Source organism: Erpetoichthys calabaricus, chromosome 5, assembly GCF_900747795.2.
Source record: "Erpetoichthys calabaricus chromosome 5, fErpCal1.3, whole genome shotgun sequence".
In the NCBI taxonomy this organism is placed as follows: Eukaryota; Metazoa; Chordata; class Cladistia; order Polypteriformes; family Polypteridae; genus Erpetoichthys; species Erpetoichthys calabaricus.
In genome coordinates, this window is record NC_041398.2 from 20741728 (window position 1) to 20757707 (window position 15980).

At 42.7% G+C, this 15980-nt stretch overlaps 1 protein-coding gene across 1 annotated transcript in view; it reads right to left on the reverse strand.

The window, feature by feature from the left end:
- Positions 1-2134: 2134 nt before the first annotated feature.
- Positions 2135-15980, reverse strand: part of LOC114641686 (zinc finger protein 665-like) — a 54988-nt gene continuing 41142 nt past the window's right edge. Inside the window, exons 4-5 of the mRNA XM_051927765.1 lie at positions 9498-9948; positions 2135-8439 (exon numbers count right to left, since the gene is read on the reverse strand). Of these exons, the coding sequence (XP_051783725.1) occupies positions 7283-8439; positions 9498-9948 (1608 nt within the window). The 3' untranslated portion in view covers positions 2135-7282. The remainder of the gene's footprint in view (positions 8440-9497; positions 9949-15980) is intronic.

The window sequence follows — 15980 nt, forward strand, 5'->3', positions numbered from 1 at the left end:
CAGCGTATCTTTAAACCGAGATACAGGGTGAGTCAAAATCATGCTAACATCTGAATGGCGGAAGCAATTTATTCACAGAACATGATGGTTTACAGCAGCGTTTCTCAACCTTAAAGTATTTGCGACCCGACTTTTCATAAGTTTTAATCGCGCCCCCCCTAACATTTTTCTGAAACCCTAATAAAATTTATTCCTATATTTTTTGCTGCCGATACACCGCTACAAGTTTAAAATTTCCCTACAAATAGCGAAATTACGCCACATATGTTTTTTGTTGTTACGCCCCACAGTTTGACAACCACTGGTTTACAGGAATGTCTCAATCTGTTCACCACATGTACCATATGTGGCACATAAATTGTATCTAAGTATATACATAGCGGTGCCATTAGTGTTAACATAATTTGGACTCCCCCTGTATTGGGGTGCTCCAGCAGGTCAATGACTCTAAACACATATGACAGCTGGTGTTGAAATGGCTAAACCAAGATAACATGAAGCGTTTGAAACGGCCTTCAGAAAGTCCTGACCTCAACCGTTATTAATAATGCTTAAAAGTCATTCCGGGCCATTGAGCTCCATCAAAGCTGTCAAGAAGAGCAGGCAGATAGCCAACCAGAATTCGGTCAGAAGCTTCTCGTGTTTAAGGGACTTTTCACCAAATATTAGGTGTATTGTATTGATGCTGTTCACCCCGTGATGGTTAACGTGCACACCATGTTTCAGAGTGTATGTATGTTGCACAATCCTTCTGTCACAGCCGCAGAAACCGTTGACAGCCCAATACCACCCTGACATTCACTCCCCGGCCACTTTATTAGGTACACCTGATTGACTGCTTGTTACCGCCAATATCTAACCAACCAATCACACGGCAGCAACTCAATGCATTTCGGCCTGTAGACATCGTTGAGACCACCCGATGAAGTTCTAACCAAGCAGCAGAACGGGGAAGGGGATTGAAGTGACTTTGAATGTGGTGTGGTTGTTGGTCTGAGTTTTTCAGAATCTGCTGATCTACTGGGATTGTCACACACAACCATCTCTCAGGTTTAGAGGGAACAGTCCCGAATAATATAAAGTTGAGTGGCAGTTCTCTGGGTGAAAATGTCATATTGATGCCAGAGGTCAGAGGAGAATGACCAGACTGGTCCGAGCTGACAGAAAGGCAACAGGAACTCAGATAAGCACTCGTTCAGAGCAGCTCTGAACACACAACACGTCAAACCTCACAGCAGGTGACCACACCGGGTGACACTCCTGTCAGCTAAGACCACAATTCACACGGGCTCACCAATATTGGACAAGTGGGAAGACTGGAAAAACATTATCTGGTCTGATGAGTCTCAATTTCTGCTGTGACATTCAGGTGGTAGGGTCAACAACATGAAAGCCTTGTATCAACAGTTCAGGCAACTACTGGTGGTGGTGTAATGGCATGGGGGGATATTGTCTTGGCACACTTTGGGCCCCTCACTCAGTACCAACTGGGCATCGTTTAACTGCCACAGCCTACCTGGGTATCGTTACTGACCACGTCTATCCCCTTTATGACAGCAGTGTCCCCACCTTCTGATGAGTCCTTCCAGCAGGATAGCACATCAAGTCACAAAGCACGGCTCATCTCCAACATGACAAGGAGCCCCCTGGACTCCAATGGCCTCCACAGCCACCAGATCTCAATCCAACAGAGCACCTTTGGGATGTGATGAAACAGATGATTTGCATTGTGGATGTGTGGACGACAAATCTGCATGATGCTGTCATGTCAATATGGACTTAATGATAATAATAAGGATTAATAATGACAAAACCTGAGGAATGTTGAGTCGATGTCACACAGAATTAGGGCAAAAGGGGGTCCAAGCCGATAGTAGCGAGGTGTACCTAATAAAGTGGCCGGTAAGTGTACGAGTCCCTCATAGGAGTGGATGGAAACTTCTCAGCACAGCTGGACATCCTTCAGCCCCACTCTCACCCTTTCATCCTTACACTCACCTACCACAGCCGGACGTCGTAATGTACCTGGCTACTCTGCTTACCCAGAATGCTTCACTTTCCAACTACTGGAGCACCTCTTCTCCCATTCTCCAACAACAGACCCTCAAAACAGAGCAAAATAAGACAAGCGTGGAGAGAAGCAGTAAACGTTTATTCAGCCATGATAGCCTTTTAACATTCCTATTGTGCCAAAAGCAGAAGCAAAAAAAGCGAATGGAGGAGACAAGTCACCGTACAACCTGGATATGTTCACAGACAGTGTTTGGTTGTGTCGCCATTCAACACTCGAGTCTCAGACATCTCTCCTCACGGTGTGGTGGCTTCTCCTTCTTGCTGCTTGAAGCGGCTGACTTTTTAAAAGTGTGTCAGGTTGAAGGTTCACATCCACAACTCTCCCGTATCCGACGTCGTTCTGACAGACCCTCAGGTAGTCAGATGGTATGAGGGCCTCGCTTTTTTGAGCTGAAGATGACCATCAGGACCTGACAATTTGATTTTATTTTTAAATATATTTTTCCTATACTGCCCCCTTTGCTGTACAAAGTTTCGTTTATTGCTAATCTGCCACCCGTCCGCTAAGAGTTCCTATTCTGTGTGGTAAAAACCATCACAAGTTCAAGTATAAATAAAAATAATCTACGCATTAGCTTCCTTAATATTCTTTCCATAAGTGTATCCTCTATAATCATTATCATTAGACTACAATAATAAAAGCATAAATTCCTACATGGCCCACTGGTCCCTGGTTCTATTCAATAAGGGCGCGCACAAAAAGGCAAGCTTCAAAAGGGCGACATCAATTGGGCGCAGCGAATAAAGGCAAACACAACAAAATTATTACAGAAAATTTATTAGATAAAGGCAACGATTGAACGTATAAAAAGGCGAAAGCAAGAATATTAAAACATCCAATTAATTAATGCATGAACTTCTAACGAACTATTTCTAAAGCTCTCTATATTTCATTGTTTTCTGCTCTTACTCATTGTTGTGTTACACTTGAAGCTGTAGATTATGTGCAATGCCATGTAGATATTTTATTATTATCTAAATTATCTATGAACGCCTTTATTCGCCGTGCTCAATTGAGGTCGCCCTTTTGAAGCGCGCCTTTATTTGCCGCGTCCAATTGAGGTCGCCCTTTTGTGCGCGCCCTTATTGAAGGATACCCTGGTTCCTTAATAATAATTAGACAGGTAAAATTCTGTTACAACAAACTCCCAGGGACCTAAAAAATATTTCGTTGTAATGAGATTCTGTATTTGTTGCTATAGTGCTTTCTTTAACTTGCGTCCAGGCGTTTGCAATCACTTCAACAGCTACTTTCATGTTAATTTTAATCTCCTCCTGCCTACACGTTATGCTGGCGAGAATTTTTCTCAGCATTTCCTTGCCATAATACACTTTCCGGGTGCGAATGACAGCCCAAATCCAATGGCTGAAACACTGCTGTGCAATTCGGTGGGAGGAATTCAACGTGAACATTATCTAAATGTGGAAGCGTGTTGTGGGCAGTTATCAATCAGAAGCTGAATCATCCTTTTCTTCTTCTTCATATGGTGAGGTTTCTGAACAGTTTTGGGATCCCACCCCACGGGAACGACACGCTGAAGTGCGTCCTGAAGCGCGAGCGCCGCGTCAGTGGAAGATTGTTTGTCCGTTGCCAGGGCAACAGCAGGCTCACAGCGGTGCAGCGAAGCGCCACAGAAGCAAATCCTAAAAGATTGGGGTTGCGCTATAAGCCCCTGTCTTGCACCCCAAAACACGATGCTTAGTCTCAGTACTTTAGCAACACCAGCTTTATTCAGCTTGAAACAGGAACGGCACACTTATTTATTGTAGCGTGTGAATTTTTGTGAATTTCCCATTGGGATTAATAAAGTGTCTGTCTGTCTGTCTGTCAGTCAGTCAGTCAGTCAGTCAGTCAGTCAGTCAGTCAGTCAGTCAGTCAGTCAGTCAGTCAGTCAGTCAGTCAGTCACTCTGCTATACACAGACACAGCAGTCAGGCAGGATCGTAGCCAGGTCAGTGACCAAGTAATCCTGTTATCTGCATTTCCAATGTACCTGCTCCTCTAACCTTGCATCACCCATCGAGATCTTTTCTGTTTACTTTGGCGGAGAGACGCAGCACAGCTGTGAGCCTGCTGTTACCCCGTACAGAAACATAGATTGCACTTTGGGACGCTCTTTGGTGTGTCGTCCAGTTGTGGGAGGTCCCAAGAGAGTTTACAAACCTCACATTTTCTTGAATGAGTGCTGCATTAATAGGAATGTTTCTTGAACGAGCATCACTGAACCACATCAAAACGGCTTTTTCGATGTCTTCAAGTGCAGCAGTTCGCATATGTTTGCAGCCTGAGATTTTTCTACTATTTTTGCTCTGTCTTCCAAGAAAGTTGACAGCGTCGATGGTGAAATTTCGAATTAACTGGCAACGTCTTTTTTCTTTTTAGCCGCAATTGCAAGAGTTGCTCTGAAGACTGCAATGTGGTGGCTGGGGAAAGTGTAGTTAAGCAGTATAGGGTGGTGGTCTGTAGGATGACGCTGGAGATCAAGAGGAGGAGGAGGAGAGAGAAGACAGAGCCAAGGATCAAATGGTGGAAGTTGAAAAAGGAAGACTGCAAGATTGAGTTTAGGGGAGAGGTAAGACAGGCACTGGATGGCAGTGAAGAGTTACCAGACAGTTGGGAAACAACAGCAGATGTAGTAAAGGTGACAAGCAAGAAGGGTGCTTGGCGTGACATCTGGACAGAGGAAGGAGGAAAAGGAAACCTGGTGGTGGAATACAGGAGAGTATACAGAGGAAGAGGATGGTGAAGAAGAAGTGGGATAGTCAGAGAGATGCAGAAAGTAGAGAAGAATACAAGGAGATAAGGCGCAAGGTGAAGAGGGAGGTGGCGAAGGCTAAAGAAAATGCGTATGATGAGTTGTATGAGAGGTTGGACACTAAGGAGGGAGAAAAGGACTGGTGGGCTGAACAGAGGGGCCAAGATGGGAAAGATGTGCAGCAGTTTAGGGTGATAAAGGATAAAGATGGAAACACACTCACAAGGAAAGAGAACTTTGAGAGGCTGATGAATGAAGAGAACGAGAGACAGAAGAGGCTGGATGATGTGGAGATGGTGAATCAGGAAGTGCAACGGATTAACAAGGAGGACGTAAGGACAGCGAGGAAGAGGATGGAAAATGGAAAAGCCATTGGTCCAGATAACATACCTGTGGAAGCATGGAGGCGTTTAGGAGAGATGGCAGTGGAGTTTTTAACCAGATTGTTTAATGGAATCTTGGAAAGTGAGAGGATGACAGAGGAGTGGAGAAGAAGTGTACTGGTGCCGATATTTAAGAATAAGGAGGATGTGCAGGACTGTAGTGACTAGAGGGGGATAAAATTGATGAGCCACAGCATGAAGTTATGGGAAAGAGTAGTGGAAGCTCAGTTAAGAAGTGAGGTGATGATTAGTGAGCAGCAGGATGGTTTCATGCCAGGAAAGAGCACCACAGATGTAATGTTTGCTCTGAGGATGTTGATGGAGAAGTTTAGAGAAGGCCAGAAGGAGTTGCATTGCATTTTTGTGGACCTGTAGAAAGCAAATGACAGGGTGACTAGAGAGGAGTTGTGATACTGTATGAGGAAGTTGGGAGTGGCAGAGAAGTACGTAAGAGTTGTACAGGATATGTACGAGGGAAGTGTGACCGTGGTGAGGTCTGCGGTAGGAGTGACGGAGGTGGGACTACATCAGGGATCGGCTCTTAGCCCTTTCTTATTTGCAATGGTGATGGACAGGTTGACAGACGAGATCAGACAGGAGTCCCTGTGGACTGTGATGTTTACTGATGACATTGTGATCTGTAGTGAGAGTAGGGAGCAGGTTGAGGAGACCCTGGAGCGGTGGAGATATGCTCTAGAGAGGAGAGGAATGAAGGTCAGTAGGACCACCAAGACAGAATACATGTGTGTGAATGAGAGGGAGGTCAGTGGAATGGTGAGGATGAAAAGAGTAAAGTTGGCGAAGGTAGAGGAATTTAAAAACTTGGGATCAACAGTACAGATTGTGGAAGAGAAGTGAAGAAGAGAGTGCAGGCAGGGTGGAGTGATTGGTGACAGACGGGTATCAGCAAGAGTGATAGGGAAGGTCTACAGGACGGTAGTGAGACCAGCTATGTTACATGGGCTGGAGATGGTGAACTGACCAGAAAGCAGGAGACAGAGCTGGAGGTGGCAGAGTTAAAGATGTTAAGATTTGCATTGGGTGTGACGAGGATGGACAGGATTAGAAATGAGGACATTAGTGGGTCAGCTCAGGTTGGGAGACAAAGTCAGAGAGGCGAGATTGTGTTGGTTTGGACGTGTGCAGAGGAGAGATGCTGGGCATACTGGGAGAAGGGTGCTAAGGATAGAGCTGCAAGGGAAGAGGAACAGAGGAAGGCCTTAGAGAAGGTTTATGGATGTGGTGAGAGAGGACATGCAGGTGATGGGAATGACAGAGCAAGATGCAGAGGACAGAAAGATATGGAAGAAGATGATCTGCTGTGGCGACCCCTAACGGGAGCAGCCGAAAGAAGAAGAGAGCTGCAAAAAGTTAGTTTTTTTTTTTCTAATATGAACTGTAATCGTTTTTCCGTGTCTGCCGTTTCTATAGGAGGGTGACAATGATTTTAATTCCAATGGGTGTTTTTCAAATGTTGACGAGCAATAAGCAAAAGGTATCACCGAAAACTGCAGGAAACAAAAAAGGCAAAAAAAAAAACCAGTACGAGGAAAGTTCAAAGAAAGAAAACAAAATGACAGTGTTTCTGTTTGGGGATCGTTGTGCACAACTGAGCTGCGGCCACAGAACTAACTGCTCCGTGAATGATTCATTCAGGCATTTCAAGGTCTTTTGTGCACTTTGTTGTAATGAAAGTATCTGCTGAATGTACTTCGTAGTAACAAGATTTCTTTAGACTCGTGTCATATGGGGAAGCTGTCAGGACCATAAAAATACTTTGTTGTAATGAAAATTTTGTTGTAAAGATATTCGTTGTAACAGAATTTTACCTGTAATTCTTTACATTTATAGAGCACTCTCCACACAGAGAGGACCCGGGCACCGAAACCCACAACCTCTTTACTGCAAGGCAGCAGTGCTACCACTGCGCCACCGTACCACCCTGGATTCTTAAGTGTCAATAAAAATTACGTAAAAGTGAAAATCCTTTCCCACATTTAAAAGAGCAAATCTCCTATTGCGAATTTTAGAATGGTTAAAATGACTGCTAATATAGGTACATCTGCCACCATCACGACTTCTGAACACTGTGATTTTTCATGTGATTCTGAAGGCTATTGCTATGGGTGAATCGTTTATCACATTTAGAGCAGCAATACGGCTTCTCTCCTGTGTGGATTCTTAAGTGGCTCTGAAGTTTGGTGTTAAGGTTAAATCTTTTGCCACATTCAGGACAGACATATGGCTTTTCTCCAGTATGAATACTTCTGTGCTGCTGCAGACCACTGTTATCAATGAATCTTTTCCCACATTCAGCACAGCCATATGGCTTTTCTCCTGTGTGGATTCTCATATGCCTTTGAAAACTGCAGTTATGGAGAAATCGTTTGCCACATTCAGAACAGCAATATGGCTTCTCTCCAGTATGAATTTGTGTGTGCTGCCGAAGACTACTGAATTTGGAGAATCGCTTGCCACATTCTGAGCAGCAATATGGCTTTTCCCCTGTATGAATTCTTGAATGGCTCTGAAGAGCACTACTGTTAGTGAATCTTTTGCCACATTCAGAACAGCAATATGGTCTCTCCCCAGTGTGTATTCTTGTGTGCTGTCGAAGACTACTGCTGGTGGAGAATTTCTTACCACATTCAGAACAGCGATATGGCTTCTCTCCAGTATGAATTGGTGTGTGCTGTCGGAGGCTACTGCTGGTGGAGAACTGTTTGCCACATTCAGAACAGCAGTATGGCTTCTCTCCTGTGTGAATTCTTGTGTGGTTCTGAAGAATGCTAATGGCGGTGAATCTTTTGCCACATTCAGAACAGCAATATGGCCTTTCTCCAGTGTGGATTCTTATATGCCTCTGGAGACTGCTACTGAAAGAGAATCGTTTGGCACATTCAGAACAGCCAAATGGCTTTGATCTTGAATGACCTGACTTATGCTTCTTAGAGTCCGATTTCTTTTTCAAGGTTTTTCGGCACTCTTGTCCCGCATGCAAAGCCTTTTGATCTGTCTTATGCCCTTGTTGATGATAAGTGTGGATGTCTTCTATCCTTCTTAGTCTGACAACTGGGAATAAACTGCTCTGCAAGGAGGCTGCTATCAAATTGTCAGATCCTCTTGTTGACTTCTTCATCTTCTCTTTGTCCAGTTTGTGTTGCTGTCTGCACTGAAGGGATGTTTGATCAATCGAAGATTCGGAAAAGCCGCCTTTCTCCTGTAAATCTGCATTAATACAAACAGTTTAGTTATGTCTTGTTAAGAAAATAATAAAAAGAGATCGGTAGCACATGTATTAGTTTTGCTGTTTCACACCTTGGTTTCATTCCTCAGTCTGTCCACTGTGGCTATGGACTTTACATGTTCTTCCACGATCTGCTCAATTTCTTAATCTTCATCCTACTCTACATGTTGCAGATGTGCTTGATATGTTAATCAATTAATTAATAATGGATGTGTGTGCTAGTGGACTGGCATCCATTCTCAGGTTACTTCAAAATCTGCCCGAGACCCCAGGTTGAGAAAAAATGGACAATTGGAACTGATGTGAAACTCAAATGTGAGCCCCTCCATGTCCAGCTGCCACTATTGCTCCCTCAGTCTTTACTATTTTCACTGCTCTTGCTTAGCCTCATTTTCACAATCTTGCTATCCTTTTGATGATACTATTCCACCTGGCTTTATACTAGGGCAATATTATGGTGTGCAGTACCATCCGAAGTGCATCCTGAATCATTTATCTTTCCCCACATGTTCGGTAGGTGTATTCACTGAAAAGTCCGTACTATGAGCTGAGCAAACCTTTGGACAGATTTACACGTCCAAAACAAATTTACCTAAAGAGTAAACGTCAGTCGATGTGTCAGGATATGATATCTCAAAAGTGAACCACCAACCCAGAAGAAACTTATGGAAAACTCTAGAAGCCCATTTAATTTAACAAAATCAATCCTGTAGATTATAATGTGCAGAGGTTATCGATTTTGCACTTTTTGTTCACACTTGACTCTCAGCTGCAGAACAATTGAGAATATGTCAATTGTTTACAAAATGCAACTCTTTTACTAAACCGAAAAGAGTATTGCTCTGTAATATTTCGTTGCTAATGTGACAGCTGCCTTTCCTATATGTAAAGCTAAGTCAAGCAGCTGGTCTCCAATCAGATTCAAACAAACATACATATCACCATCATTTACTCCGACTGAAAATGTCAAAACCACCACTGTTAAACTTCATAAACGTACACAGTTTCACATTCTTTTAGGTTTAGTCACGTTACTTACTTAGTGGCTTCTGCTCTTCTTCTTCTTTTACACCATTTCCTTCATTGATTTTCTCTTCAGTTGCCTCCAATTTCACTTCCGCAAAATTCTGATTTGTAGCCAGTTGTCCCGGATTAGTGACCCCGGGCTGTACACTGGAATGAGATTCCTCCGAAGTATCTTGCTTGACAATATTCCCAACTTCCTGCTTTTGCTGTTCAAGACTAACGGAGAAGTCTGTACAAGCCTCCGTTTTAATGTCCGCAGTTTCCCCACCATGGGGCTCCTCCTCTTTAAAAGCCGAAATCGGTTGTTCGTCATCCTCCTGCTTCACACAAAAATTGCTGGGGACACTCCACTCACAGTCCTCTTGCTTAATATGCTCGAGTCTTTCGTTCATGTCGTCCTCTTTGGGTGTGGCCATGCTCCGTGTAAAACGCTTCTCTCCTCTCAAATGTCTGCTTCGTCTCTTCTACGGTTTCCTTTTTTTCCCCCACACACAGACAGCCCTGTCCTGGAGGTCATTAGATACTTCACTGCTTGACCATGTGAGCTGGGAAGGATGCTCCTGTCAAAATAAGAGTGATAACATTACTTCATAAAATTATCAAAAATAAACTTCTGGGTTAATTACCAGTTTTTAATAACAAAAAGTACCAACTATGTTTACAGGAGAATTTTGAAATTGTGTGAACTCTACATCCACACCTCTACACTAGCATTCTGTAATATTGTGCACGTAAAATGACCGAAACCTCATACGATGTTGCCATTTGCAGCATTCAAACTGCACAGAACCCAATTTAGATGAACACAGGTAAGCAACACAACAAATGCCATGGAAAGAAACTCCTGAATGTATGCTATGTCGGAATGTTTTCTTCTGTGAAAGGTGACCAATCAGGGACAAGGTGTTGTAATGAGCAGGATCCAATCAGGAAAGGAACACGTAATAAGTATGAACCAATCAGAGTGTGAGTAGAGTGTTTTTAAAGCTCTCCATTTTCCACCCATCCACACTCAAACACTGAGGCGGTGTTTCCAGATGTGTATGGCTCTGGAGGACATTTTAAAATATATCAAGTTCTTGGTGGTCAAAAACACTGGGGTAGGGTGGACAAATGGCAAAAATGGAAGACAAAGCAGAGAACAGAGAAAGAAGAAAAAGTTTAAAAATTGCTGCTTTCTCCAAACTGAACCTGTTTCACATTGACAGCACAGGTCTAATCAAGGCTGGCCAAATCATACGTCACACCTCAATTACAGTGAAACCAACAGAAATACACATTAAAGGAAACACACGTGGAATAAACGTTTGATAGCTGTTGAAAACACTTCCTACCTGAACAGGCTTTCACCCGTCAGTAAGGGTGGGTTGCACTTTCCACTGCCCACCACTACCCAACCAAAGCACCCCTACTCTCATTCCTCTTTACTGTTTCTCACTCTCTTTCACTCGTGCCAGTCGATCCTGTGTTCCAGCTTACCTCTCCATTTACAATTCCAACATACTTCAGGCATGGAGAGGACTTTAATGCTCTTCTGATGACATTTCCAGCCTGGTCGTAAAGCTTTACCTCAAGTTTAGTTTACAGGTCGTGTTGTGTTGTTTGGGCGCCACCTACTGACTCGGGGGCGCTGAGGGGCAGTGCGCGTGCGCTTACGGTGCGCGTCTGGCATCCGTGCATATACACAACCTTCGTTTAGTAATATAGATTTTTGACAGAATGGGTGGCTCTCAGGAGCTCAGTGAATTCAAGCCTTGCCACCTGTGCAATACGTCCATTCGTGAAATGTCCTCGCTACTAAATATTCCACCGTTAACTGTACTATAAAAAATTGGAAGCAATTGGGAACAACAGCAACTCAGCCATGCAGTGGTAGGCCACGTCAAATCACAGAGCGGGGACAGCGCATACTGAGGTGGGCAGAAGTCGCCAACTTTCTGCAGAGTCCATAGCTACAGACCCCCAAACGCTCAAGAACTGTGCAGCATAGAGAGAGAGAGAGCTTCACGGAATGAATGGGGTCTCCATGGCCGTGCAGCTGCAGCCAAGCCTGACATCACCAAGTGCAATGCAAAGCGTCAGATACAGTGGTGTAAAGCCCACCGCCTGCCCCTGGACTCGACAGCAGTGCAGACGTGTCCTCTGGAGTGACGAATCACGCAATCCGATGGATGAGTCTGGTCAGGAGAACAGGAATCGCCTGACTGCATTGTGCCAAGTGGAAAGTTTGGTGGAGGTGGGGATTATGGTGTGGGGTTGGGCTCGGACCCTTAGTTCCAGTGAAAGGAACTCTTAATGCTTTTAATGCTTCAGCAGACAAAGCCATTTAGACAACTTTGTGGGAACAGTTTGTTGATGGCAACATGACTGCACAAGCACCAGTGCACAAAGCAAGGTCTAGAAAGACATGGAGGAGCAAGTTTGGTGTGGCTGCACAGAGTCCTGACCTCTACCCGATGAATTAGAGTGGAGACAGTGTGAGAGCCAGGCCTTCACCAACACCAGTGCCTGAACTCACCAATGCTTTCCTGGTCACCAATTTCCATCAACACACTCCTACACCTTGTGGAAAGACTTCACAGAAGAGTTGAAGCTGTTAGAGCAGCAAAGGGTGAGCCAACTATGGATTAAGAAGGAGATGGCATTAAAGTCCATGTGGGTGTAAAGGCAGGCGTCCCAATACTTTTGCCAATATGGTGTACCAACATGAAAACTTCACCCCCAACAGTGAAAGAGCATCATAACGTGGGACTGCTTCGAGACCTGGATAGCTTGCTTTTATCAACAGGTAAACAAATTCCCAAGTCAGGGTGGCTAGTAGAAGATGGGTGATGCAGCAGGATGACAACTCTAAAAATCAAAGTAAATCTACTATAGAAGAGCTTTAAAAAAAACCGAAAAATCAACCTTTTGAAGTGGCCCACTCAAGAGCCCTGATCTTAAGCCAACAGAGAAGCTGTGGAAGAACCTCACGAGAACCGTTCATAGCAGACGTCTCAAGAATATGGCGGAGCTGAAGCAGTTCTGGAAGAAGAAATGTTCCAAAATGTCTCCTGAAAGTTTTGCAGCTACCAGAAGTGCCTCCTAGAGCTTATTACTGCCTAAGGGGTCATGAAATTCAAGGGTTCACTTACTGTGAATGTCCAATGGAGACAGGGCAGCTTCTAAATTGTTTTGGTAACTTAGATGGAGCCCAGTGTCTGCATTTATCAAGCGCCTCAGAGTGGGAAAACGATTCCAACTGGCTCAGATTTGTTGTAAATTTGGTCCTACGCTTGAGAATACGAGTAAAAGCATGTTGTTATTTTTCCTAATTTAGGCAGCAACACTGATCTTGAGCAGGTTTTAGAAGAATCTGTGAGTTTTCCTAACTTGCTAGGAGCTGACAGAAGGTTCAGTTTAGGAAGAGTTTTTCACACACATCCCAGGGAAGGCTTAACATTTTGGAAATGATGGGAAACAATGAACTTGTAAAAAAAATTTGATCTGCTGCAAGAAAATTGTGGTGACAAATCTTCTACATCATGTGATCTCTCTACATGAAGAGCATGCACCGTCACGCCAAATTATGCTTTTTGGCTTTGTCACAGAGATCTCTGAATTACAAAGAAAACTATGGGTGTGGGAATCTTAATATACAAAACTATCCCATTTGTAGCATCAGATGTAATATGTGATCCTGAAGGGTGATATGTCATGGTGATGGGCAATTTATTTAACACTAAAGTGATTCCGATAAATATTTATGCAGCTAACATGGATAAGAGATTTCATCCAAAATGTATTTGCATCCATTCCTCACGTGAACACTCATTAAAATTATAATGACCGGAGAATTTAATTGTGTTTTAAAGCCAGACCTAGATAAGTCTTCAGCTACAGCAGTGATAGCATCCACTACTGCAAAAAATAATTACAAAGTTTGTGATGGACCAGAACTTAGCAGACCCATGGAGGTTTTTAAACCCTAACCTTAGAGCATATTCCTTCTTCTCCCAAATTCATCATTGTTACTCAAGAATTGATTATTTCTTCAGAGACAATAATTTTTGCCTATTATCAAACCATGTAAGTACAATGCTATTGTTATCTCTGACCACACCCCTCTGATCATGGAGCATAAGTTGCTATGTCCTACACACTTATCTTGTGGCTGGCATCTTAAGCCCCGTCATTAAATGACGAGCAATGTACAGAATTAACATACAGTGGTACCTCTGGTCACGACCATAATTTATTCCAAAACTCTGGACGTGACCCGATTTGGTCACGAAGCAAACGTAATTTCCCCATAAGATTGTATGTAAATACGATTAATCCATTCCAGACCGTACAAACTGTATGTAAATATTTTTTTAAGACTTTTAAGCACAAAAATAGTTAATTATACCATAGAATGCACAGTATAATAGTAAACTAAATGTAAAAGATCGGTAACATGAACGCCACGCTCATACTTTTCAATGATTTCTTTTCTTTAATTGGATTTCAATTTTCTTCGAACCTTTCTGCTCACCAACACTACCATTCTTCACTTGCTTAGAAGCCATGGTTAATTGCAAAAAATTAATACAAAAGCACACGAAACAGAGCGCAAAGAGATCACAGCAAATGAATGCACGTCTGACCGAGAATGATGTACAGGGAGAGACTGAACACGAGCGTCGTCTTTGCTAGGCCCTGTATACGCAAACAAAAGAAAATGGGAAATCATTGGTGTGTACGAGCCGGAAGGGATACTGGCTGCCAGTGTTTTTGTTCGCCACCAGAGCATGTGGTCATGAACAGATGTGAAATTTTGGCAAACTTTTTGATCGTAACCCAAGTTTTATATGTTTGGAAACGTTTGTGACCAGAGGTTCTACTGTACAAGCGAACTGATTATTTTCTGCAGACAACTGCATCCAAAGTGGTCTCTGCAGGTATACTCTGGGAAACTCTGAAGGCATTTTTAAGAGGACAGATGATTTCATATCTTTCTCACAAAAATAAATAGGAAACCAAAAAGGCTCCTGAGTTAATTAGCAAAATTACCAGAGTAGATCTAGTATATGCCAGATCTCCAAATGACGCAACTTTATAGGAAAAGGCAGGTTTTGTAATCGGAATTTAACCTTTTGACTACTAAAGAAACAGCTCACCTTTAAATTGCAACATCATTACTATGAACATGGGGAGAAGGCCAATAAGATCTTAGCTCAACAAATCCACAAACAGGAAGTCCGCAATGCAATAATAGCATTCACCAGCAAAGACGGAGATAATAGACCATAAAAATATAACTCACACATTTACAGAGTACTATAATTCCTTAAATTCCACTCAGTCTAAAGAAGGTAAGAAACAATCTAATGAGTTCCTTGACACATTATATCTACCACTGCTTGACACTCTTAGTGCTGTGGAACTGGATAAACCAGACACTCTCAGAAACTGGATAAACCTGACACTCTCAGAATTACTAGATGCAATAAACTCACTTCAAAGTGGGAAAGCAGCCAGCTCAGATGGCTACCCAGTGGAATTTTTAGAAAAAATTTTAAATAAGGTAGCTCCACTATTATTAGCAACATTTACAGAAGGTAGAGACAAGAAAATTCTACCTCAAACTTTTCACCAAGCATTAAATTTCCATCTTTCCTAATAAAATAATGATTTACTACAATGTGCATCATACAGACCAATCTCACTCCTGAATAATGACGTTAAGATACTCCCCAAAGTTCCAGCTAGAAGGATTGAGAAAGCGCTTACGTCTGTAATATCACAAGACCAAACCAGGCACACACTTAGCTTCTAATCTTCGATGTTTGTTTAATAAAATACATTCATATATTACATTCACACATTACATTTAAGACCCCAGAGATCTTACCGCTATCTCTGGATGCAGAAAAGGCATTTGACATGCTGGAATAGGACTACCTATTCACCACATTGCATAAATTTGGGCTCGGCCCAAACATATGTGCATGGATCAAACTACTCTATACTATTCCAGAAGCTTTGGTTCATATTAACATCATTATTTCGGACTACTTCAAACTAGAACACGGTATTCAACAAAGATGTCCCCTATCACCATTGCTTTTTGCAATAACCATTGAGCCCCTGGCTGTTTACTTTCAAAATGCATCAGAGATAAAGGGAATTTTCAAAGGACTTGAACAGAAAATATCATTATATGCAGATGATATGGTATTGTATATTTCTGACCCATAAAATTCCACACCAGCAGTCCTAAACTGTACTAGCAGATTTTCAAAAGATATTGTGACTCAGAATAAATTTGAATAAAAGTGTTCTTTTTTTCCAGTGAACTCTCTAGCACACAATACTAGAATGGGCACCTTTCCCATTTATCTTAGCAGATCAGTTTAAATATCTAGGGGTAAATATCACAATATAAAGATCTTTCAACAAAATTTTGCTGTCTGCCTGGAAAAAAATGAAACAAGATGTAAACAGATGGGCCACCCACCATCTCACATTAGCA